This window comes from Colossoma macropomum, unplaced genomic scaffold (genome assembly GCF_904425465.1).
Source record: "Colossoma macropomum unplaced genomic scaffold, Colossoma_macropomum, whole genome shotgun sequence".
Lineage (NCBI taxonomy): Eukaryota > Metazoa > Chordata > Actinopteri > Characiformes > Serrasalmidae > Colossoma > Colossoma macropomum.
Genome location: NW_023494795.1, coordinates 14,345,079 through 14,372,383, shown reverse-complemented (window position 1 = coordinate 14,372,383; position 27,305 = coordinate 14,345,079). Strand labels below are relative to the sequence as shown.

Here is a 27,305-nt window from a genome sequence, read left to right as displayed (position 1 = left end):
CTAATAAAAACATGAGAATGTAACATGCTGAATAGACCAGACAAGCGCACAGACTATTAAGAGACAAACAAACTAAAAAAGAATAAATGAAATAAAAATAAGAAAAATTTAAATGCATAAATATCTGTACATATGCAAGCCTGAGGAGCCATATAATATAATGACTGTTATATACAGAATATTACAGAATGATATGTTACAGTTACTTTAATACAGTAGGAGGTATAATGGTTCAGTTTAAGTTTAAGGTGAAAGGGGTCCATTGTGGTTAAAGAGCACTACAGCTCTGGGGCAAAGCTGTTTGCGTGTCCGGTTGTGCTGGTTTTGATGGCCCTGAATCTTCTACCAGAGGGGAGTGGTTGGAAGAGGTGATGTCCAGGATGAAAGGGGTCAGCTGTAACTTTGCCAGCATGCTTCATCACCCTTCTGTTGTAGATGTCCTGAAACACTGGCAGACTACATCCAACAATCCTGTCTAATGTTCTGATTATGCACTGAAGTTTGGCTCGTTCTTCTGAGGTGGAGAAACCAAACCAGATGGTTATGGATGATGTGAGGATGGACTTGATTATTTCTTTGTAGAACTGGATCATCAGACTCTGTGGCAGGTTGAATTTCTTCAGCTGTCTCAGGAAGAACATTCTATGTTGCGCTGTCTTGGCTGTGGGAAGGGTTCCTCTCTAACTTCAGGTGCCTGGATATGGTGGTGGCCAGGAACTTGAGTGACTCCACAGTGAAAACCACAGAGCCAAATATGTTGTCGGGGGGTGATAGGGAAGGGGATTGCACCTACAGTCTTTTGTGTGTTGAGCAGCAGGTGACTGCTGCTGTACCGGGTGACCAGCCAGTCGACTTTCTTTAGGTAGGCAGACTCATCTTCATTAAATATGAGGCCTACTGCGGTGGTGTCATCTCCAAACTTCAGGATCTTCACAGCTGGTTCCCTGGAGACACAGTTGTTGGAGTAGAGATTGGAACGAAGGGGTGAGAGCACAAAACCTTGTGGAACTCCAGTACTGAGGGTCTGGGGGTCTGACATATGTTTTCCAAGTTGCACCTGCTGTCTTGTGTTTGTCAGGAAATCCACAATCCACCAGCAGATGGGATCTGGCACAGACAGCTGGGACAGTCTGACCTGCAGCAGTTCTGGCACTATGGTACTGAAAGCTGAGCTGAAAAGTCTGAAAGTCCACAAGCAAAACTGTAACTTATGTTCCAGTTATTTTCTCAAACAAAACTTCAGTGTAGGTTCCAGTTATGTTGTAGCATGAAGTGTAGGGCCAAGTTGACCACATCATCAACAGACCTGCTAGCTAGCTCTGTATGTTAACTGCAGGGGATCCAGCAGAAAGTTTGTAATGGCGTTCAGGTGGGCTAGGACCAGGCGTTCAAAGGCCTTCATGACTACAGAGGTTATGGCTACTGGCCTGTGGTCAGTAAGTCCAATTACGTTTTATTTTGAGAGGGGAGCTGGAATGATGGTGGAAGTTTTGAAGCATTTGGGAACAAAGCAAAGCTCTGGTTATTTGTTGAAGATGTTTGTGAAAATGGGTGTTAGTTGGTAGTAAAACATCAAGGAGAGCTCACATCACCCACATTTTGTAAGAATTTCACTGGCTGTCAGAATCTTTCAGAATACACTTAAAAGTACTGTTATGTGTTTTTAAGACTCTAAATGGCTGAGCAACTAAGTACCTCACAGCACATCTGTCTGTTCCAGCACATGATCTTGGATCTGCATATACTGGTTCTTCTGCAAATACAGAAAACACGGTGAGGCCTTTTCCTGTTATTACGCTTCTAAACTGTGGAACTCAGTATCACCTTTTATTAGACAGTCAAGCTCAGTGCACACTTTTAAGAAACATTTGAAAACACACCATCAATTTATCATTTATTAAAGAGATATGTTACGTACATCTTTAATTGTTATCAACGTCACTGCCTTATACGATTTTAATCTAATACTCATAATTTCTTCTATTACTTTTAAGCTTTATTACGTCTCTGTAAAGCACACTGAGCTGCCAGTGGTATAAAAAGTGCTCTATTAATAATTATAAATAATTAAATATCATATCATTTGTATATAAAAAGAAAGCGTGTCTGCGACAGACGTATGGGTTATACAGAATTCATCTTCTGTAAGAAAAAGTTAGCATCATTAATTTGTATTAATTTATTCAATTTAATAGCAAACAGTAGCAGAAGGGTGCATCAAGAGCTGTGTAGAAAATTTGGAATCGCTCACTGCTGACCAGCTCAAATAATTTACATCAGTCTGGTAGTGTGAACTGGCAGATGTCATACTTTTCACACAGCTTTACTGTGTTTGCCCAACCACTCCTACAGGGTCCAACTAGCAGAAGTTCAAAATGTTTAGAGACCATGTCTGAAACAATAAGCCTTGTTTGCTGAAAAGACTTCATACTGCAAGGCTTGATTTACAGACAGAACAACTAATCGCTCTAATCCAAGCTGTGGGCCTGCTTGACTGGTATAGCACCTTAGGTAACACTGCCACTTTCCACATGGAAGACTACGGTTTGATTCCCTGCCTGGCCAAGCACACATTGCTATACCAATAAGAGTCCTTGGGCAAGACTCCTGATGCTACATTTGCCTTCCTTTATAACATGATCAAACTTAAGCTGCTCTGGATCTTCCATAGAAATACCATGAATACTGTACAAAGCCAGTTCCACCAGAGAAGAACCGCTACTGGATTTTCTAGATAGCTCACCATGCTGTCTAAATTCTGAGCCACAGGTTGAGAGCGCTTTTAATTGGCTCAGCGGGTGATGGCCAGCAGCTTGATGTTCCTTATGCAATCTTACAGTTGGTAATGAGTTTCTGCTTCAGTTACCCCGGGGGACCAGCCGGCCCAAGGAGCATAGCGGCTAAATTAACGTGTTCAGAAAGAAAAGGAAGAGCTTAAGCAACAACGCTGCCAATTTCAAGCCAAATACACACACACATACACACACACACACACACTCACACACACACACACACACACACACACACACACACAAGCCAAGCAGCACAGAAAGGAGCCATGAGACCAGCACCGCGTGAGCAGGCAGACACCGGCAGGCAGTGCGGCGTGCACGTCTGTCTGGAGTCCCCGGTGAGACGCACCCGTCTGCCAGGCTCAGGAAGAAGAGAAACATCATCTTTAATAAATGAGCAAAACACCACAATCAGGGAAAAACGACTCTTTTACTGGCTGTTTTTCCTCCACACAATACAATTACCTAGCACAATCGTACAGAATTAGATACTGGCTAGTTAAAAATGTCATTTGAAAGTTCTGACATAACTTGCGGGAGCACTTATTTTATAGTAACTAAATAACATTCTTAGATCAAAAAAAGAAAATAAGCCCTTAAAACATTTGAAAACAATTAGATACTTCAGCAAAGTTTTTGTCCATATTCACAGTATGAACTTATTATAGATTTAGCACAGCAATGTCTTTAATGTCACAGTTACAGATGAAATTCAGACATAAAAGTGGACAAGCTCCAATTACAGGTGAGCTTCAGTCACACAGCATCCGATTTATCTAGTACTTGTATGATAAAACTATACCAAACATTAATCATCATAAATATCTTTGCATAGACAGAGAAACTGTTATGAACTGTTATGAAAAAACCCAACAATTTGTGCAGGTAGCCCCTTATACCACAATGAATCTGCAGCACTCAGTTTAGCATTTAGCATGAACCTATTTAATACACAAAGGCTATTTCTGGTCTTTGAAGAAATCCATCTGCATTGGGCCATTATGCTAAATCTAACAATAAAGCTAATTAAACCCCTGTTTATGATCACTCTCTGATTTTTATGATGAATGTCCCCTTTATTCATATTTCCATATGGAAAATGATACCTCACACAGCCTTTGCCTTTCACATACCCAAATGCACAAATGGCAGAATTGTGTCACAGACTCCGTTACTGATTGCCATTGCAGTGGATCTATCATGACAGGTTACCAGGCCACAGAGGGGGCATATTCTCTGTAGTCTGCCCTACTGAAACTCTGCTTGACATAAGGGTCACTGCGAACTTGGGGGAGCCTTCCGCTTCAGCCCTTACTTGCTCCGCCAGGTTCGCAGTGACACTTATGCCCACATTACCTTTGACTTAAGCAACAGTTCAACAAAAAATATATCATTTCCAAAGAAAAGCACTGAGTATAGAACAGGACACCTTGGAGTGGATGAGCCTAAGATCACACTGCCCCATGGCAAGTGTCGGCTTGAGGAGTATAAAGCCCTCCAGCACTGGGCTGAGAAGCAGTGCAGTGACGAAGCACCATCCAATACCTTTGGGATGAGTTGGAGTGACGTTTGTGATCCAGAACTATTCATCCAACATCAGTACCTGACCTCACTAACGCTCTTGTGGCTGAATGCAATCATATCTTCACAGCCTTCCCACAAGAGTAGAGGCTGTTACTGCAGCAAAGGGGGCAATCTCCCTATTAATACCATTGATTTAAAAAAAAAAGTTGGATGAGTAGGTGTCTACAAACTTTTGTCTGGAGAACAGTTCTGCACTAGAGCTACAAGGCTAAAGTAGCTAACAAGTAACAGAAGCTTATAACCATCTATTAATGTTATGCAAACTGCATGCCTAAACCAAAAAAAAGTTCGAAGTGGACCTGATCGTTGTCATTCAATGTTAGAAGGCTTACAGTTGATTAAACCCCTTTAAGTGTCAGTCCACTGTCAGTTAAGTCTCTTTTACTCAGCAGAGCCTGTGAAAGGACAGATGTAGCCAGTACTCCGCCTAACCGGGGTGGGGAACTGGAGGTATCTTTAGCTATTTCTCTTTCTTTCCTCTCCCCGCTTTCTTGTTTCTTGGTATTCTCCAGCAGCTGTTGCACAGTCTTGGAAAAGGCAACACGAGGATCATTGGCAGGAAGGGCGGGGCAGTCGCACTTCGCACGGATCTCCAGAGCCTGCAGAAACAACAAACAGGTGAACACACAAGATGGAGGACATGATCTTTGACTTTACGCCCACCAACCTCCTCGCAGAAGACAGAACTCTTTAAAGTTTAATACCTGAGGGACGGATGAATAGGATGGACAGATAAAGAATGGATTAACCAAGAGTCTAATGTGGAAGACTATTGGTATTCAGCATGTGCAAGGCATCTAGCATAAAGACAGCTGGACTCGTTTACACAGATTGATCTGAAATTGGTGTGATCTCCACCCTCTGACCTCTCTTAGGGTCAGACGACAGAAGCTTTGTTTTACATAATATAACTTTGTTTTACATTGTAAGAGCACAGAGACACAATGCGTTAGCTAACATAATGGCTCAGGAAATGTCCACTAATCAGCAGCAGGCACCTTATGTCCAGGGGCGACTGAGAATTGCTCTGCTGTTCACCATCTAATGTCACTGTTATGGTTTTTTAAACTTGTTAATACAGTAGTACCTGTTGCCATGTTTTGTAGCAGCTCTTGGACAAAAATGGAAACATCCGATCAATCATATGACTTTTTTCTATCCACATTCACATTATTCTGATGCATTTCCATTGTAATTTATTGCATTTCCTTTTATCTGCAAAAATGGGGATCCACCACAAACAACTTTTATGTAAATTTTGGTGATTTTATTCCATGTTTAATATGTCAAAGCTCACAACTAAATACACTGATGGAAAACTAGCTACTTTTTACAACAGGTATCATGATATTTGATTTTTGGTGAGGTTTGATAAGTTAAAGCATACACACTGGACCAGTAATGACACATTTAAAACATAATATTAAAAAACTATAAATACAATTTTTCTAATCACCGTTCCACATACTGCAGTGCACTATATCCTATTAAGCAAGTCCAGTTATGTTTCCTAGACTCAAAATTCAAGCTTGCAACCTTCTGATAGTTCAGAAAAATCTCCTTTTAATAAAACAGTTGGTCATTACATAGTCATATCACCTACCCTACGCCACAGACCAAAGAACAGTAACTCTGTCTGAAACACTAAGACGAACAATGATCTAGGGATGGAGAGACCTGCAGAGAAACGCTTAACACGGAAGCCTTTTCTGGTCAAAATCTTATTCAGATCTCCCCAGAGGAACAATATCAGATGCAGCTCTTGACACAAACTCTTTTCATTATCTCGGGAGAGAGACGGATTTAAGGAGTGCGCGGATGTTTGAAGATCAGGCCATTAGGGGGAACTCACAGCTCTGAACAGATAAATAAATGTAAAAGGCACTTGATGAAAGAGCTGCTTGTCCAAAGCTTATTGGCAACAATTACCCAAGGGAACATATTAGAGAAGCGTATCCTTTGTGTGTCATCTAGTTATTTAGGGACCCATCTAAGATTATGCAGCCATTTAAAACACATGCATCTTTTAGGTAAGACAATACCAGATCAACTATGCATGACTGCAACTTCACAGAGTGAACCTGTGATATGGATGGTAACTCATTTGCAAAGGTAGCAATGCACAGATCATTACGATGTACTACAGACAGCACTGCTCCACCGCAAAAGAATATAAAACATGGATATTAACAATGTAGCATGCTCTTATGTAAGTGCATTATCATACTTTAGTTTGTGAGTTGTTTTGTGAGGAGTTCAAAGAGAAGGGGGTTGGTTGGTCTGGGTCAGAAGGAGGAATTTTCTTCCGAATTCAGTTATAAAAACATTAATTCCAGGAAAGATTTGACACGGAAAATGTTTTATAGCCAAGATATTCAACATCATTCATTTGCTGCTGGTTGGGTTATGCTAATGTATGGCATGCCTAAGGATCCTGGCACAAAGCGAAAACTGTGCCAATGAACCCCATTCTCCCCTACTTAAACCCACAAATGCAAAAACTGATGACAGTGCTTAAAAGTAATTAGTGAACAGTTACTACGCACTATTCAAAAGAGAGCTTTCTAACTGGTATCAGTTACTTCTTATTCATGTTATCTGAGGTAAATCTTTTCAGGTTAAGCTCCTTTTAAACTCCATTTAGTGCTGCACCAAGGCAGCACTCTCTACAGCACTTGAGGGAGATAGAAAGTACGAACAAAAAAAGAAAGAGGATCCCCACTTACCCAACTACAGACCTCAGAACTGCAATCAACCCACAGAGAAACCCTATGGTGGTAATATTTAGCAAGATGGCTCACCTTTTGTCTCTCTCTTTCTCTCTGACTGACAGGCACGGTCTCAGAACAGTCTTCCACTTGACTGCTCCATGGGCGAGCTGAAGCTGCCCCTCAGAAAGTCATTCTCATACAGCGCTGAGTTCTACCACACTTAACACTACTGCTGAGAGCCCACATTATCACAGTTCTACAGGCTTGAAAACTGCCTTATGAAAAAGACATCTTGTGAAAGAGATCTAAGGAACAGAAGAGACACCAGCTTGACCCTTTGCTAGAGTAATGGTCATTAAGAAGCACATGGAAGATGTGCATCCCTAGTTACCTGAAAACAACTTCTGTAAGGTGTAATATAAATGGATACGGTTACTATAAGCTGAACCCATAGAATCTTTAAGCTGGCTATATATTTTATATTCACCAATTTCAGATACTAACCTTTACAGACTTAAGTTTCAGACTGAAGCTTAAGTTCCACACAAAACTGGTCAAAAAACAGCCCTAGGCTTATATTACATTCACACCTCAGTTATTCTATATCTAATTGATCTACAACTAGATCCATTTTAATTGACTGATTAAATCATAAGAAACATAAAATATAAATATGTCTGCATAAACAGACATATGTACTAGAGTCTGTTTGAAAACCAGAAGAGCAACACTTTATGTGCAATATGATGAGCCTCTTATAGTAAATATACCATAAAAATACTGCCCGATATATAGGTTTGTTCATAACATAGGCCAATACTGAAGTCCTGAGGATTTACTAGTACCAGTATATTCATTTATCAAAAATCTCAGTGATAAAGCAGCAATATTTAGTGGTTTGTTTTACATTATAGTAAACAGACACCTCCTGCCTTCTGCCCAGTGAGCGCTGGGATAGGCTCCAGCACCCTCCTTGTGACCCAGGAGGATAAAGGAGTGTAGATGAATGAATGAATAAATGAACAGACACCTCGGAAAAACACTGATTTGTGACGATTTGATGGTTTTATGCTATTGTTATCGTCTAATAATGGTTACTGGTATTGTCACAATATTTTATCATTGGTTGGGTAATAAAATAAAACAGCTTACACTACTGTGCAAAAGACTACTGTTCATTAATTTAATTCTAGTGAAAACAGTCTTTCAGTACAAGGCCCGGCAGACCCCCAAAACCGTACTGTGTTCTCTTTTGAAAAAAATCAAGCTCCACTCTTGTTTTAGATCTAAATAATTCACAGTTGTTTCTTTGTGTCCTTCGACTGTAATTAGATAACTCAGTGCTATGGACACCGGAGATGTGGGCGAAGGCTTTATGGACTGATGAGTCTAAATTTGTAGTTGGGATTACTTGGATGAGAATTCAGAAAATGCAACCAAGTTCTAAGACTGAACTTAAATGTACAAAAATATTCCTGCTGATTTCTCTGAAAAATTTAAACAGGTCTCCATGAAAAAAAGAACGGAAGCTGTAAAAAGGGCAATGGGTGGACACACTAAACACTGCGTCTGTGTAATTTTCTGTTAAATATGTTTTCGGCATTTTTCCTGACACTGAAAAAAGAACCATGTGTACTATGGCTGAACGAAATTAACTAAGTGCAGGATTATTTCTGACTGTTGCACATTAGCAACATATGTTTCACCCTTTCATTCTCACACATCTTCATGCCTGAATACATGAGATTATACTGCTGCAAGCCTTTGTTACCACTGCCCCTAGTGTTTGTACAGGCATGGAAACTACCTTTTTATGAACAAAGTAACCTTGTGAAAGAGAAGTATGAGATGAGCACCAGTAGAGACACTGGCTTGACCATTAGTTTTGGTAATAGTCATTAAGAAGTATATGGAGGGTGCATCTCTCTAGTTAAGTTGAGGTCTCTTATAGGGAACTCGAAAGCAACCTCCCTAAGGAATAATGTAGGCATGCTAAGATCGCAAATGGATACAAACACGCACACATACACACGCGCACACACACACACACACGCTTGATGGACAATTAACATCTTTACCATCTGTTCTCCCTTGCGTTTGAGCCACCTCAGTGCCAGGATGCAGGCAGGACTCTTTCACTCACTGTTACGGGTTCAGGCTGAAGGTTAAGTAAGCCCCAATGAGTGACTAAAATGCACAGCCACACACGCAGCCGCAGCCACCTCCACCACTTTGCATCGTATATTAAACAGCCATTTTGTGGAGTCAGTGGTGTGTGACGGCAGAGAGGACTGTGCATGTTCCTGTAAATGAGTGTCCTCCACACTCAACTCACTCGCCAGCTTTCTCTTAGCCTGCAGTGTGTCAGCCTGAGCTCTTCATCTTCACACACATACCACACACATACACAAGCACCCGCACATCAAGAAAAGGTGTCTATGGAATTGGAGGAGATTTCAGGCAACGTGGGAAATGTGTTGAGCTCTGCAAGATTCAAAATAACACAGGAGATGAAAGTAAAACCGTTTTCTTGGGTCTTGAAAACGAGAATTTAGCCAGAGAGGCAAAACAAAGCACCTCCATCTCCACTCCAGCTTTAATACACCCCAACTACAAAAACCAGGCGAACCTTGATACATAAAAAGAGAAGTATTTAAATAGGAGCAAAGGCGCAGTGCAAAATGCACCTTGATGCAACTGCAATACGTGCCCACCACGCACAAGAACTGACATTCAATTTACTAAGTCTGCTAACTGAACATTACACCAAACGCTGTCAGACCAAGCAACCTCAGAAAAAAAACGCAAGCTTGGTTAAGCATGTACTGGTCTGTATAACTTAGACAACTATTCTTAATATAAATGCCAGTATAACATTTGCACAGTGAACCAACTTATTTACATATATCCACCTATTGGGCCTACAGCAGTTCAGCTCTGCCATTTGTGTTGAAGTTTTGTGTAAGAAGTCTTTCAACTCTGAGTGCGTTTTTGAATGAGGCACAATATTGGGCAACCAATCAGAACAGAGCTCATTTATCAGTAACAAAAATCTCAATCAAATTGCAACTGCCGTGAGCTGCTCAAACTTTAGAAAATTGAGCGGAATTTTGATCACACATGTAACATGTTCATCAACTTTTATTTAAACCTCCCATATTTTTCAAGGCCCTTTCTCAAACGCATATGCATATCCAAGGAAGAGAAGAGCATTTTATACCACAGTTTTACCATTTTCATGGCCCATAAATGCGCCTTTAGCTTTGTGTGCCATTTTTGTACATAAAGCAGGCCAAAAAATGCACCACAAACTGATCCAAAGGCTTAACGTGCCTTCATTGTGTCCTCCAGTAAAAAAATGTTAACATTTCTAAAAGCTGATAGAATGGCCTAGTAGTCATTTCATTAAGCCACACTCTCAAGATATCCAGTAATAAAACGTGAGAATTTGTATACTGTTAAATACTTACCATGCTGCACAATACATAATAATAACAACAATAACAATAATAATAATCATAATAAAAATAATAAATAGTGTGCCTTCCATGAGGGCCCATATAAGAGTGGATGATATGACAAAATATATATTATGATACTTTTCTGAGACATTTTCACAACACACAATAAGTACCACAATAGTGTAAATGCTACTATTGTGAAACGAAAGTGTCTAGGAGCAAAACTGCTGCTGGTGTGGTGTGAAGCTTGGCACAAACTGGACAGTGATGAGTCACGCTTAACTATATGGCAATTTGACGGACAAATCTAGATTTGGCAAATGCTGGGAGAACACTACCTACCAGAAGACACAGTGTGAAGTTTAGTGGAGTAGGGATAATGGTCTTGGACCCCTTAGTTCCAATGAAGGGTGATGTTAATGCTACAGCATACAAAGACATTTTAGACAATTATATGCTTCCAATTTTACGGCAACAGTTTGGGGAAGACCCTTTCCTGTTCCAGCATGAGTGCACCCCTGTGCACAAAGAAAAGTCCGTAAAGACATGGTTTGACGAGTTTGGTGTGGAGAAACTTGGGAATTTGGGATGAATTGGAGTGTCAATTGCTAGTACACCAAAGCCTCTTTTCCACACTGAGGTTCTCAGGGCTGTACTGGGTCATTCCGCGCCAGTACGGACTCATGAGACTGGTTACAGTTTCTTTTTCCATCTGTTTTGCGGCTAAATTGAACCAGGAAATACTGAAGAAAACTAGCATAACTATGGCCTAATAACCACACACACACACTGCCTACCACAAAACATGTTTGTTTCTGTCTTTTCATTCCAACACCCGCCATTTGACATTGTGCCCTCAGATCTTTATCCTCCAAATGGGTGGCATTTGAGCATCAGTTACTGAAACTGAGCCTGTACCGCAGTGAGTTGCACCTGTAGCTGGCTAACTATGTTAGCATTAGTGTAGCACAGCAGGGTACAGCTCAAAACACCACAGAACAATTCTATTTTTGTCTGTCTGTCACTTCAACACCAAATATTCAAATATTCGAGTCTTTATCCTCCAAACAGGTGTTTTTAAAGCATCGGTTTGCTGGAACTGAGCCTGTACAGTGGCGGGAGGCCCTGCACGCTCGCATTAGCTTAGCCTAGCAGGCTACAGCTCAAAACGTCTGTCACTCTACCACCAATCAGTTGACTATACTCTCGCTTTTATAAGTTTTCATCATCAATACTTGTGATAGCAGAACACCAGTTAGTCTAATCAAACCTGTACTGGGGTGGCACCTACTAGCTAATTAGCTAGGAGAGAGGAGCCAACTAGCATTATCTAGCTAGAAGGCAATAGAAGCTAATGCTATCCAGCTATTCTCTTCTGTTTAGCAACATCATTCAACATTTAGAAACTGTTGTTAGATTGAAGCTTTGACATTTCTTGAGTGCTGGACTGGAAGTTGTGCATTGCTTGTATTTATTTGGCATCCGTGTGAGCAAACTGAACTTGCTGATTGTGTTTGGATTTGAAATAACTCAGGGTGCGGTGTTACAATACCGACATAAACATAGAACCAGTCAGCGAATAGCTGCGTTGCTATGTCATCCCACTGAACATTTTTGTGGCCCTAAACACGGTTCCCTGTATCAAAAAAACCTGTGCTGAGCACGTTTTTCAAGCATTTTATGCCCGTTACACTTCTTGCTCATAACTGTTTGGCCCTAAGTTACTACATACTGATTGTTGTTGTGATTTACATGTTCTCTATAACGGGCCAAAAATCTGTCTTTTATGATCCATGCGGTTGTTGGGAACTCCAGAAGTACAGATGATACCCATGATACACTCAGAAAAGCGAATCATCGTGTATTTTATCACAATAATGACAAAATATCACCATACTGCCCATCCCTGATTAAGAGTGAATAATTTAGTTACCCAATGAAGAGTTTCTCCTGCATTAGCTAGTGTTTGGCAACCCCAACAGCCACAGGCCAACATTTCCCTCCCTCATGCCCTCTGTGTGCGCACGTATGTGAACGCTAACGGCTGCAGAACGTTATGCTGGTCTCCAGACATCTTGTTAGTCTGGGTCTAGTCTGAAAATCGCAGACAGGCCTGGGAGCTCTGTGCACTGCCGTTCTGACTGCTCCTCCTCGCACCAGGAACTTCCTAACGAAAATATTATATTATATAACGAGTTATATTCCTGTACTTCATTATCCATAAAAGCAACGGCACCTTTATATAAACTTTAGGTGCCAGCTCTACAGAAGATGTTTAACTATCAGCTCCAGTAAGTCCTCTGAAGCTTTAGTATAGGAAAGTCTTGAAGAAACCAAGAAGAACAGAGATGCTGGTTTCTTCCAGGACCTGCATTGAGCTCTATAGGCAGGAAAGGATTCGGAAATGACATGCTTCCTACTCTGTGTGCATTAGAACACATGGTACATGGTCTTTAATATGGCCATCATTCTGGACTATGCTACAGTATAAAAACCATTATCACATTTTGATTTAATTTAGACCTGTTTTTGCAAAACCGAAACAAATATATGACATATAATAATATATCCAAATATAAGTTTAAATCAGTTAATGTTGTGATGAGCTCTGAGTATCTGAGAAGCCTATTTCAGCTCTCACCATTTCATGGATTTGTTGTGTGGGCTCTAGTGCATGTACCACTGGGACGAATGGTGCAGACTTGTGATGTTACAAAGAGGAGCGAGTGTGTTACCTCTGGGACCAGGCGGTTGAGGTGTGTGATGCGATTGTGGTGGGAGGGGTGGGTGGACAACCACTCTGGAGTGGTGGGCTCTCCATCAGTTGCTCAGCTAGCTCCATCTGCTGCCAAAACACAGGCCCGGCCCTCACATCTGCACACGCCTATCGAAAAAGAGGGAAAGACAGACAGTTAGACAAAGTACTGTACTGTACTGAAGTACTGTTTCTACAGGAAACCCTCAATGACATATACACTGCAACTCAGCCAGGCTGCCTCCTGTCAAGTGACAAGGGTATCAGAGAGTTAGCCTGATATACGGTTACAGAGTCAGAGCGAGCGAGCGAGCGAGCGAGCGAGAGAGAGAGAGAGAGAGAGAGAGAGAGAGAGAGAGAGAGAGAGAGAGAGAGAATAGCAACAGAGCTACAAAACAGAAAGTAAGTAAATGAAGTGCTTGTGATTGTGTTTTTGCTAAACTGTTCATCGTATGCTGTGCTCACAAAGACCCTCTCCACAGCACCCTGAATCATGTCTAGCCCGACTAGCCCCTCACTGTTACCAGGGCAACATGCCTGTGTCCTTCCCTTTACTATGTGATGGAGGGGATGTGAGCAAACATGTGCAGAGGGGTGTCCATTATCAGGGAGGCACCCACTGACAGCAAAAGGGAAACTGACCACTTTGCTCTAAAGGAGGTCTGCTTAGAATGAAAAATATGAGGGCAGCATAGCTCTGGATGGCACACCAAACTCTCTAAAACAGCAGACACTGCTCTTCTAAGCCATAATTGCATGTGTAAACACTGCCATCTAATGGACAATGTGGATATGACATTTATCATAGATGCAATCTATCATTCCTAGCACAAAGAGGGAGAATGCACTGAATAATTGTTTGTCATACATCAGGTTGTTGCAACTATTGCCAAAAGAGTTGATTAACACTTACATAAATCTATTAAAGCTCTAATTGCTTTACAGAGAAAGAACAAATATAAACACGCATAAGAAAACAAGAAAAAGAAATGAAAAAGGCAGTTAAGCCATAAAGAAGGAAGAAAACAAAACAAAAAAAAATAACAAAAGTGTTGTGACTAAGAAAAAAAAACAATAAATACTTTAAAAAAAAATTGTTAATAAATCAATATCAAATAACAATATATACACACATATGCACTACTGTTCATAAGTTTGGAATCGTTTTACATATTAATAATTGTTAGTTAAATCTTTAATACAGTGAACATTAAAATACTGTAAACAGAGACACAGAACATTTTTTTAGATGTTTTAACTAAGAAATAATTTACTGTAATTATCTATTCATAGTTTTTTTCCCAAGTAATCTGCCTTGAGATTTAATCAATAGTTTTTAAGTATGGTGCATTCTGGATATTATATATATTATAACTTTATTCTTGATGTTATACAGCCTGAACCATCCACAGCTCTGTTATTAAAATTAATAATCCCTACTTATTATTTGAAAACTATGAAGTTGTTAGAATATTTACAGAATTTTTTTTTTTATTAATGCTAGACAAACTTTTGACCATCAGTGTATAATCGAGAGAAAATATTCTTAAAATTACTGAGAGTGCACAATTTGTGTCTAGAAGGGGTGGTCTTATCAAAATTGTTAAATTCAATTATAGACAATACCCATAATAAATAACACTTGTTCACATACCACAGTAGAACTGTTTGAATATATTGCTTTATATGAGCATTATATGAGCATGTAACTTATTAATGAGCGTATGTGCTGATGTTTGAAGTACCTTAGCAGCCAGTTTCAATCCAACCTGATCAGCCTCTGCTTCCAGTTTCCTACTGAAGGGTCGGTCAAACATGAACTACAACAGAGCCACACAAAGCATTCACTGAGTACGCTGCTAAGCAAGGAACAGTCTAGCAAAAAATCAGTTTCTCTCTCACCCCAAATGTAGTCAGAAGAGTTATGTTTAGTGTACTACGAGGCTAATGAACCCAGAACTAATGAAAATGTAAAACTATCAGTTGCTGTACAAACTGCATGCTTAAATCATCAGAGAGAGTTGTTAAGTAACCTCAGTATGAGAAACTGTTATCTATAATTATAGACAAAACTTAAGACAGAATTCAAGATGACTGCTGCTACTGTTAGCTATGCTAAACACTTTTGTCCTGTTTCTAGATATGGTATGTCACTGATATAGTTTGCGGGGTCTGATGATTTACGCATGCTTATTGTACAATTCTAACTGGTGGGTAGAAGTTTACATTATGTGTCATTCAAGTGTGAATGTAAAGAAGCACATTTCAGACCCCCAACATGTCTTATCTGATCATCTGATACACCAACTGTGTAAATTTGATTTGTGCTGAATTATTCATTTAAATTACACGGAAGCACCTTACATAGAGGTCACGGAAAAGGGAGGATCACGAGAAAGTGGCACAGACAAAGAGAAGTGAAAGGAGAAACAGAACAAAGGAAAGAAAACAAGAAAACTGTCAGGAGAGAGCAAGTATCTAGTTAGGAAGAACAAAACGTTCAATAAAATCTAAAGTGAGTTAGATAGCACTTACAATTGCAATTAAAACACACAGTGACCTACTATTATTACTTAAAAGTGCTAATATACAACTACATCCAGCATATATTTTGTTTCAAACCCGGACACAGAGATGTAGTGAAACTGCAGACTTTAGAACTGGAGTGTATAGAACACACAATGAGCCGTGCAGAAGAAAGTGTTACAGAGTTCTGATTCAGTGTGGATTTATAACTCGCATTAAAAAGGCAGTTTTAGAACAAAACACTGTAGGATCAATACGCAGACAGTGTTGGCTTGCTAGAGACTAAGAAGAACCCCAACTTTACTGAGAGATTGCATGGCTGACTTTTGTTTAACACTGAACAATTACATCATGCTTGCTGTATAACAGAATTTCTGTTTCCATAGATGGGCTACACGACTACTGCGCTCATAAGAGAATGCTTTTTGATGTATTTCGGTGGGAACAGCACTTTGTTTTACTTCCTTACAGGGCCAAAAGGGACAATTCGCAGTAAAAGGGACAGTCTGATGAAAAATCTAATTTTCACAGTTTTCCCCTTTACCTCAAGTACAGTCAGTCAGCAAAGATATGGGGTGTGAAGTTAGCTTATTAGGGCATGTGGTTTACAACAGTGTATGACATACTGTTATCTACTAAAATGGACAAAACGTACATTCAAAATTCAGACTCATCAATTACAATGAGGGAAATGGACAAATTACATGTACATCTGATGTTCTGCCAAACTACTGCTTTCATATTCAGGCATCTCTTACCTGGACCAGTTTACTTTGTATCCAGTGGCCCAGCAGAGCGAGGCTGTCTCGAGGACAGATGGCCCATATAACTGTCAACAGGATCAGAGACAACAAATCCACCACATGAGACATACTGGCCTGCTCAGCCTGAGAGAGAGAGAGAGAGAGAGAGAGAGAGAGAGAGAGAGAGAGAGAGAGAGAGAGAGAGAGAGGGGTGGGGGGGCAAAGACATAAAAAGAGGATAAGAGAGATAAAGAAAGAGGAGAAGAAAGAGGGGAGAACAAGAGAAAGACACACAGACAGAGAGATGGGGCAAAGAGGTGATGCAAAGAGAGAGAAAGAAGGGAGACAAACAGAATGAGAGAGAGACAGAGAAAATTAATATACACAGTGCACAGTCTTGAAAAAAGCTCATTATTTTAATATTCAGGGTAAGAGGCAGAGCTTTGTAAGTTTGTTTTTATAAGCTCATTTCATCATTCAAGTGTTAATTTGTTTGTGTTCTGTGGTTGTAAAGAGAAATTACAGAGCACGTTATTTTTATTGTTTATCACCCATTTTTTGACAGGCCAATTATGCGTGAGCACTTACCAAAACAACAAGAAAACAACAACACAAGCATCTAACAATTTCAAATGAACACAGATAAAAATTAATTATTAATCACCACCTGAATTAAAATACCACTGTGCAAATCCCAGCAGTCAGAGCCTTGTCTGCCAATGGCTCAGTGAGTAGCATTAGCAAAATGTGCCGCAATGCAGATGGCATCAGAACTTTATATTACCTCCTGGAGCCATCAAAAACAATCCTGTTCAAAACCCATCTTTTCAGAAAGCTAACGCGCCTCTCGCTTGCTTTTTCTTTAATACGGCCTCGCCATTTCACTCCCAGCAGCCTGGCTCCTTGAAATGCACTTTACTCAATCATTCTCATGTGTGTCTCAGGCCAGACAAACACGACACTCGTCTTATAAATATACAGTCTTTCTCTAAACTCTACAATCTTAGCTCTTCATAGACGCAGTGTAGAGGTAGACGTTTAACAGACACAGATAAGGATCTGGAAGCGACAGTCTTAATATGACTGACAAGGCTATAAAGTGATGGCACCTACAAGAAGTGCAATCGTTTTTATTTTTTCAGAATAATAGTAACGTTTGACACAGAAATATTGTGCTTTTATGAAATGCTAGAAACGTGACAGCTGCCGTTAAGGGTAATGAGCATCTTTAAGACCCTTACACATACGGAGAACTACCTCTATGTGTGCAAGAGAGTGTGTGGGCGTGCGAGAGACTGTAGAGACAGTAAAAGAGAGAGAGAGAAACGGAGAGAAAGAGACGGACAGACAGACAGGCATATGGCTATATAAGAGTCTGTTCATTATATCAAGCAAGAACCACCATCATAATTAAGAACTGACACACTACCAGGCAAATTACTGCCTGTTCTTTAACATGCCGAAACCGAAATTCAGGACAGAACTGACCAAGAAAAAGGAAACTGGAAAACAAAAAAAGCTGTCAATAAATAAAAACAGCTTAGATAAAATAAACTTTATTAAAAACGATTACATTTGCTTCAGCATGTGCCATGAAATCCTTGGCAACAGAGAAAGCTTTGTCATTCAAGGTGATATATTCTGTGTATTGAGATGGTATGTTTTCAAGTGGTATCAATACTGGAACCGAGAAGTTTTTGGGTGTTGTATCCCCTCTTGACACTCAGCGTGAAAAGAAATTATAAACTGATTATGTAATGTCCCTCGTAGAAACCTTGAAATAGTTCCACACTGTTGATCTGCAGCAGCTCAAACTGTTTAAACGCATAGGCGCCGACCATCACAGGAAAGTAAAAAAACTGTATTTAATCACTGTCTCATTTTCATTATAATCAATTATTTGTGAAGTCTTTGACTTTGACACTTCGTTGTGGTCCTATTTAATCTTTTTTTTGATTTTGGCCAAAATTTTCATGAACTGTTATTTTCGGCAGCTGAAGTTTTGGTGTATGTATTAAATTTACAGTTTCCTCCATACCCTAAATATAGTCAATCTGTCAAAGACATGTCTTGTGTCAGATGTCTGTTTCTTTAATTTTCCAATGGAGCTACAAGGCTAATATATCTACCAAGTAATACACACTGTTTACACTTAGCTTTAAAAAAACATCCCATATCTGGATGTTGTCCAGACAAGTGTAAACGAATGCGTTTGTAGCTGGAATGTGTTCGGATGTAGCTGTCCTGATCCAGAGGTACTCATGCATGCATTGCGATCGTATCTGTGCGTGTGTGTAAACGCAGTGTGGCCAGCTTGGCTACATTTAATCTTATATCACATACAATCCATCCACAACTTTCACTGTTGTAAGTTATTTCTAACCATTTGCACATGTATTCAAATGTAGGCTTGCAAATATTAAAGCTGAAAAGACATTTGCCACCTTTCCTATCACTCCTGGCTGTGATTTTAACTGATTTTTGTAATGAGTTGTAAAATGTACATAGTAAAATGTACCTGGCAATTGCAACATAATTTACAAAGCACTGAAAACTGTCTGTGTAGTATAGTAATTGTCTGTAAAGGCTACTCCTCTTTTATCTAGTGCCAAAGGAGCCTAATTTAAAAATGCAAATTCTGCATGAGGAAGTGAGATCTGATCAATGTCAGGATGTAAAAGCTATATCTGAAAAGGACAAGTGTAAACATGCTTTGTCTTGTTTGAATGATAATTCTAACACCATGATCCAATCAAGGTTAATGCCAACAAGGCCACAGAAGTATATAACCACTAATTAGCATTGTGCAAACTACACAGAGTTGTTTACTAATCCCAAATAAACTTGCTTATTTAGTTTCTGACACTGTACTTCATTCTTTTCTCTGCAAACATCTGATGGTTACATTCCTTCTTAATAAAAATAATTCATGACCACAACTCAGTGAGGCATAGGAACTAGTTAATTAAGTTGTGACCACGACTTAGTAAGGTGTGGGAAGAAGTTAAGTTGTGATAGTTAATTCATGGCCAAAACTTACTAAGGCATGGGAATGTGATCTTAAATTGTGGCCATGATTTAGTAAGGCGAAGAAGCAAGATAATTAAGTCATAGTATTAAGTTATTCCTACGCCTTAGTAAGACATTAACATGCACAGGGTTGAGTAGTAACAGAATACGTGTAACGGCGTTACGTAATTAGAATAGAAAAAAGTGGTAACTAATCCGTTGCAGTTACGGAATAAAAACCGTTATTAAATTGAGGTAAATAAGGGAAACGTACTGAATCATTCTACACTGATTAATTGTTTATCTGAGGTTTAGTCTAAGAGCATTTAGTCTTTCAAAAAATCCTGTTAAAATCACTCATTTTTTTTCCTGGGGAGCAAAACTTGATTTCTGAACTTCAAGATTTGAGTATGCATGTCTAAACTTAAACAAATTAACTCATACAGATTTGTCATCTTCATGTTTTAAATGTTTTCATATATTGCTCCACTTAGATTTTGCCATTTCGCTAAATGTGAGATCAGTGACTGTTTCTGTGAAGCATATATGTGAGACAATATTTAAGTCACTTGTGTGTTGAGTTAAACTCTTGTTAAAGTCTTGGTGAAATTATTTTTCTCTTCTCTTTAATTACACATCTTTAACGTACAATTAAATACTGTAGACAAGTAACCCAAAAGTAACTGAAAGTAATCAGATTACATTATTTTTAACACAGTAATCCTTTGGATTAAGTTATAACAGGTAATCAGTAATCTGTAACTGAATATGTTTGTAAAGCAACCCCCCCAACCCTGACCATGCATTAGGCATCCTGTTCTCATACTTTGGTAAGGGGTGGGACAGTACCAGCAGGGCTCTGTAGTTATCTAGAAAAATGGACCATGACTTATCCCATGACTTAATAAGGTGTGGGAACAAGATGATTAAGTTGTGGTAATAGTAGCCTCTTATCGACTGGCCTTCTAATTTATTTGTTTTTATTGGAAGATTTAATCATTTTGATTTTTAACAACAGTTTCTGCTTCACTGTGTATTTAAACTACACTGGTTTCATTGTTTTATTTTTTTTGTAACTCTGATGACGTCCTGTGTATTGAAATGCACTAGTTTAAAATAAAGTTTCATAGCAACTTAGCATGGACACAACTTAGGCAGGGAAGCACTTAATCTCATTCCCACAACTTACTAAGTCATTGCCACGCATTAGGTAGTTATCGATAAAAAAACAGACATAAGCATTTTGCTAAGCTAAAAATCTGAACTGTGTCTGGCCCATTTTTATTAACTGATCCACAGCATTCAGGGGACAAACAACTTTCATTTTTGTCAATTTATTCCTTCCTTTGAAAGTTTTAATGCAGCAGAAACAGAAGGCTCCAAAAATCTGTGAAGAAAGCTGAGCGAATCTCCTTGCTATGGCTGTCATTAACTCTCAGTGTGATGAGGACTCCAGTAATGATGGCCATAACAAGCATGGACCATGCCAATAATACAGTGCTGACTGCGCTGTGCTTCTTCAAATCTTGCCCCCAGACTCACTGCAGTGTACTGATATATCAGTGCCAAAACTATGGAGATTCCCATTAAAACTGAGCCCTTATTTGCACTTAGTATATTTCAGAGAGACAGCACATTTCATTGGAATTTAACCCCAGCACAGAGATGAAAGTAAAACATGATATGGCCAAAGAGAGATAAACAAGCAGTTTAAACCCAATGAAGAGTGCTTTACCTCTAAGGCAAAACGCAACAGGACAGAAAGAGGAGGATGGAATACTAATGCATCTCTTTAAACATTACGAGCTGCACACACCACAGGCCTACATGATTCTGATGAGACAGGCAAACCAGACTGGGAGCTCACGCAGCTCTCACAGTACGCAAAGAAAAAGTGAATTGAAATGAAACAATTCCACATTTATGTGCTAATGACAACAGCGAAAGCCAATAAAGGAACTGGCATAATTGGGTGGGACTTACAGCATGACCAATCAGAGCGTGGGACATCTCATGCCCCAATACAATGGCCAGCTGATGAATGTCAGCAACAGCCTCCAGCATTCCTGTAAACACAAATATATTCCCATTCTGTCTCACACACACACACACACACACACACACACACACACACACACACACACGTAATCAGTACACAACAAGAATAGGTTTTATTTAAAATTTTAATAAATAATTTTGCTTTAAAATGAATCCCAAAAAAATAGTCCTTTTGAAATATTTGGCTAAATACATTAATTTGTTCCTTTTAAGATGTCTTAACTACCAAAACAGAAGATAGTGAGACACATGTTTGCTGTGTTATTGGTTGCTGAAAATCTATGAAAAAATACATGCATTTGTGCGCTGGAATAAGTGCTGGAATAACAATTTTAAGGAGCTGTAAAAACAAAGAAAACAAATTTAATGATGAACCGAGCTGTAGATGCTTCCACAGCTATATAGTCAACAAATGTGGTTCCCAAACTTTTTTACAGTCCAGTAGCCCCTTAACCCTCTCGAATCTCCTGCTGGACACCCCACTTGCCCATTGCATATGCAGTATGCATACATGCGCATGCGGCTATGATGCTATGATGTAAGATATTTAATCTTGTAAAATCGATCCCCATAATATATCAATCATGTTTATGATGTGATGACACATCACACCAGATATACTGAGCAGAACTGAATGAGTAAGTGAATGAATGAAGGAATGAAGTTAGGGATGCCTCTAAGGCCTGTTTCATATGCATGGTTCATTCTGGACTGCTGGTCAGAGCGTAAGGATGAGGAAGGGGAGTGAACTTTTTTCATTTGTAATAACAAAGTCAGCAGCAAAAACAGTGATCAATATGAGGACACGTGCTGTAAAATAAATAGTGAATAACAAAAATGTTCATTAACACATGCCACAGATCACAAACATCCTTCACTAAGCATTCAACAGCCTTGAAACAGCTCTACAAATAAAATGCTAATCGCTAAGCACTAAGCACAACAGACTGAAAACTTACAACCCCACACTAAACCACATCTGTGAAAGAAAAAATAATTTCAATACACAATTAACAAGGACCATATAGATAACTAAATGAACTCTACTGTCATTAGTCTCCCCTAAACGAGGCCAGGGTACAACACCTTCCTCTCCAACAAGCCTTTATACAGACAATAATACATAAAGAGCAAAAAACATTTTAGAGTATGGGTTTGCCATATGCAAATATCACACTCACTCATCACTTATGCATACGCTCGATGTATAAAAGTACACATCGCTATCCAGAAATGAATATTAAATAAAGTGGAAATCTCTGAAATTTTGGGACATACAACCAACCTCATTGGACATACATCAGGGAATACATGTACCTCAGTTTGAGAACCAGTGCTGTATAATAAAAAAATAAAATTATAATAAAAAACTTATAACAAAAAGAATAGCCATGTATGTTATTATGTAAAAACACTTCATACTTAACACTTAACAAGAGATTCCAAATTAATAAATGGAAGTATATGGCCACACCTAAGCACATCAGATCTTTCAAACTTTGTAGCACCTTTTCTATGGCAAAAATGAAGCCCCTGGCTACATTTACAGCCCCTACATCTCAGAAACAAATTAAGATACAAGCCTAAAATTTTAAACACTATGTATTAGCCACAATGACTTAATTTCCTCAAAGTATTAGGCAAATCTTCACTGTCTCTAACTAGTGATGGTCAGACATAGCAGCATGTATTTGGTGAGACTGAAAACAGACAGAGGGACCATTTCCAACTCTGACAATTCAGTACACATTTCAAGAATGTGTTTATTTTAACAATGTTAAAACCCAACACGCCATCTAAGAATCTGTGACTGAATAATCTCACATTCAGAGCTGTGATGCTGAACTTGACTGAACCGAATCATTAGGATAAAATAAAATCAAGATGGTTCTACTGCTTGATGATTTTTTGATTCTCCTGAGGGACTTACAGGCAGAACAAAGGCGTTGACAGAGGGTCTGTCTACCACACGAACATTCCAGGGCAAGGAATTAATCCCTTCAATGTCGCAGTTCCTTTGGACCAAGCGCTGGACCACTTGTTCAACCACCTGATGCCTGGGGTCTGAAACAGGAATGAATGCATCCACATACTCCTCCACGCACTGAATAAGTTTGAAAGAGAGAAAGAGAAAAACATGTAAAATGTATAGTAATATAAACATGGCCAATTTTGTCACATAAATATTGAAAAATATACAATTTTACAGAACGTCATCTTGTGCTACTTTTCTTGTCGTTTCACTGTAGCATTAGTGAAATGGCCACATTATTATGTTCCCTGACTGCATACATATCAGCATTATGTCTACAGAAACCTCCTGTAGACCTCCTGTTCACCTTAAGTGAAAGAGCCCTACCACATCTGAAGCATGTTGGGCCAGCTCCATAAAGGTCTCTCTGCTAAAAACCAGCAATCTGCTTCTGCCAGTGACTGGAGACTCTTCCAGGTGGGTGAAGAAAAAGAGTGAAATGAAGAACAGCAGGCCTGTTCCAGCTCCTACCAGGTGCCATCGCCGCTGCCATGCCCACTCACGGAAAAGCTGCTTCTTATTAGGAGGCAAAGCCTTCCACCACTTCCTGATACTTCTATGTAAGAGAAAGGGAGAAGCGGTTCTGACAGCTTCACGATCGTCTTCGACAGCTCACTTACATGTGTGTTTAGTTGACAAAGTTGTCAAATAATCAAAAGACAAGAAATAAAAGATGATGAAAACAGTTGCAAGTACTAATAATTGGAACATCATCAGTTTCATACCATCTAAATTTAACCAGATATGGACATAAACCAATCCAACATATAAGTTAATATTTATACCTGTACTAAAGTTTTTAATAGGAAAGAGAATGTCCTTCATGAATGAAAACATGGCAGCTTTCACAAAGAGGTGTATTTGTATGTATGTATTATTTGAAGGAAAACTATTTGAATTAATATTATTTTAAAGAGCAGTAAAGTGGTGTATTTGTATGTAGGTTAAGTGTGCCCATTAAGTCTGTCAAAATCTTTTCTCAGGTATTTTCACAGATATTGACCTTTATAATGAATATCCGGTGGGAAAATTCAATATTAATCTCCAATTTGAACATGTATTGATTAATTCAATAGAATATAGAGAAATCTTATGAAATACATCAAAAATCTGGCATGGGCTTAATTAGCACTGTGGCACCATTTAAGCCTGTGTGTGTTCCAATAAGCCCAAATCATGATTTACTGACAAAATATAAAAAATGTGTTGTTTTCAAAATAAATTCAAAACAAGAAATGCCTCCTCTCCCTTTACTAATGCTTGTTTGCTCTCTCTCTTCCATTACCTGAACCAACAACCCTCAACATGTCAAAAACATAGTTAATGCAGAACAACACATGAATTGCTGGTAATTCCATTTCATGCAGTAATTTTATTAGTTAACTGATGTCATTGCTTTTTTTGTTATTTTGTAGAGGGTCTCTATTTCCCTATGACTGTTGACATAAAAAGGGTCAGCACCCTCCAGGTTAGCCTGGCAAAGGATGAACCTGCGTTTACCATCTTTAACCTTCTCCCACAAAGGTAGATTAAAAGGGTCATGATAAAGGCAACATGCCTCTACGAGTTTTTGACAGGTGCTGTAGCTTTTTTCTACTTGTCATTTTTCTCACTGAAAACAAATAACACACATTAGCTGATGCTAATATAATAATTCGAAGTTCGTAATTAGAGGAACTCCTCAAACATGATGAGGTGGGCTTAAATGGTTCCACGGTGAGTGATACTGAAAAAAGACAATCTGTTACCTCCTAAACAAAAGATGCATTTATAAAATCATGCATGGGAGCCTAAATATAATGTGGACTAAGTATCATATTATTATTTTGCCCAGATACAGAAATATAAAGTTATTCTTATTCAAAGTTAGCTTGCATTGGCTGTAGTTGGCATGCTTTTTGTAGCGCTGCACCATTTAAGCCCACCTTAAGAATAAAAAGAATAACTGTCTAGAACAATTTATGATGTATTTATTCATAGACTAATGTAAAATGAATAAAACTTTCAGTGTACATACTTAACATGCTTAATTATTTGGTAGTGTATCTCTCAATGAAGCTAATGATTGAAGCTGATGAAACCATGAATTCTGATGTCTATGAGAAAATCCTGAAGGGGAATGCCCACCCATCAGTTTGTGACCTAAAGCTCAAGCGCAGTTGGATTAGGCAGCAGGACAATGATCTGAAGCTCACAAGCAAGTCCACCTCTGAATGCCTCAAAAGAAACAAAATTAAAGCTTTGTAGTGGCTGAGTCAAAGTCCCATTGAGATGCTATTGCGAGGCCTAAATAGGCAGTTCATGCTCGAAAACCTTCCAACGTTGCCAAATTAAAACCATTCTGCAAAGACAAGTGGGTCAAAATGTATATGTATATGCATCATCTACACAATTTAATACCTGTGGGATGAGTTGCAGTTGGAGTGATCCAGAACTAATCACCCAACATCAGTACCAGACCTCACTGATAACCTTGTGGCGGAATACAATCAAATCACCACAGTATTTAAGGTGTCCCAACATCTAGTGTAAATCCTTCTCAGAAGGTTGTTATTGCAGCAAAGGGGGGACAAACTCACTATGAGAAGCCTTTCATTTCAGAAGAAACGTTGGATGAGCAGGTGTTTACAAACTTCTGTACATATAGTGCACCACTGCGCCAGGCTTGAGCTATAAACACACTTTCCATAATTCAGACTGTACATGTGAAACAAAGCGGAAAATATTGTCAAAATTGTCTTCCAGCACTGCAGGGCCTCTCACCTTCCTATTATGATAGCTGCCACCTTTTGGAGAGGTCTGAGGACCAGCCATATGAAGGGGGCTGGGAGGGCTCGGAGTGCAGCCGAAGTGTGGAAGTTTTTCGCAGGTTCAGTTATTGCTGAGAAACGGACATTTACAGTAACGTTACCCGAATAAACGAGGCTTGTTTTCTGGAGTCGAGTCCACTCCTTAAAGCTCCGGAAAGGAGCAGAGAGCCTCGTGTTTCCCTGAGATGTGTGCGGCTGCCATCGAAGCAGAGGACGAGCATGTACGGTCCGAAACCGGTGCAGTGTGAGAAAAGGGGATACGGTTTGGGTTTTAAACAGACGAAGGCAAATCAAAGCCATTTTAGCTCCGTCTATCCAGTTCTATATAGTTAAAACTGACTAGCCGTTAGATGGCAAACTGTCAAGCTTTGCTGAACCTCGAGTGCTGCTCAGATACGCTATGATAAAGTCATTGTAGCAGTGTTTAAATACTGGCCGTGGTTATTTTGCATTAAAAACAGTATCGTAACGTATCGCATCGCACTGGCTCGCATCATCAGCTAACTTATCAAGGCTGCTGGTCAAAATGAATGAGTCCGCTAAATCATCTAACATTAGTCAGACCGCTGTAAGTAAAGGCACACACGTAAGACAGTAACCCTGGTTAGCGGGACAGAACTCACGGTCACGTATTTAACGTTATATAGTTTACAAAATGATCTAACGCCGGTCAGTTTAATCGCAGTGACCTCCGAGACTTAAAAACTTCCATCATTGACTAGCGTGCTACATGAAAAACAATCCCTCCTTCAACCACCTATGCAAATATGGTTCCGCCCTGTGGTGCTCTTTACTTCGCAGGTAGGTTTAGTTATTTTGTTCTA

The 27,305-nt window shown here is 39.3% G+C and overlaps 1 protein-coding gene across 1 annotated transcript; it reads right to left on the bottom strand.

The window, feature by feature from the left end:
* Positions 1-3,118: 3,118 nt before the first annotated feature.
* On the bottom strand, positions 3,119-27,217 carry oma1 (OMA1 zinc metallopeptidase). The gene is given in 9 exon segments (XM_036581580.1): positions 3,119-4,975; positions 13,284-13,369; positions 13,372-13,432; positions 15,049-15,123; positions 16,588-16,716; positions 21,565-21,672; positions 23,570-23,743; positions 23,999-24,227; positions 26,435-27,217. Coding segments are annotated over 9 exon segments (1,470 nt in total). The 5' UTR covers positions 26,782-27,217; the 3' UTR covers positions 3,119-4,714.
* Between the last annotated feature and the right edge of the window lie 88 nt (positions 27,218-27,305).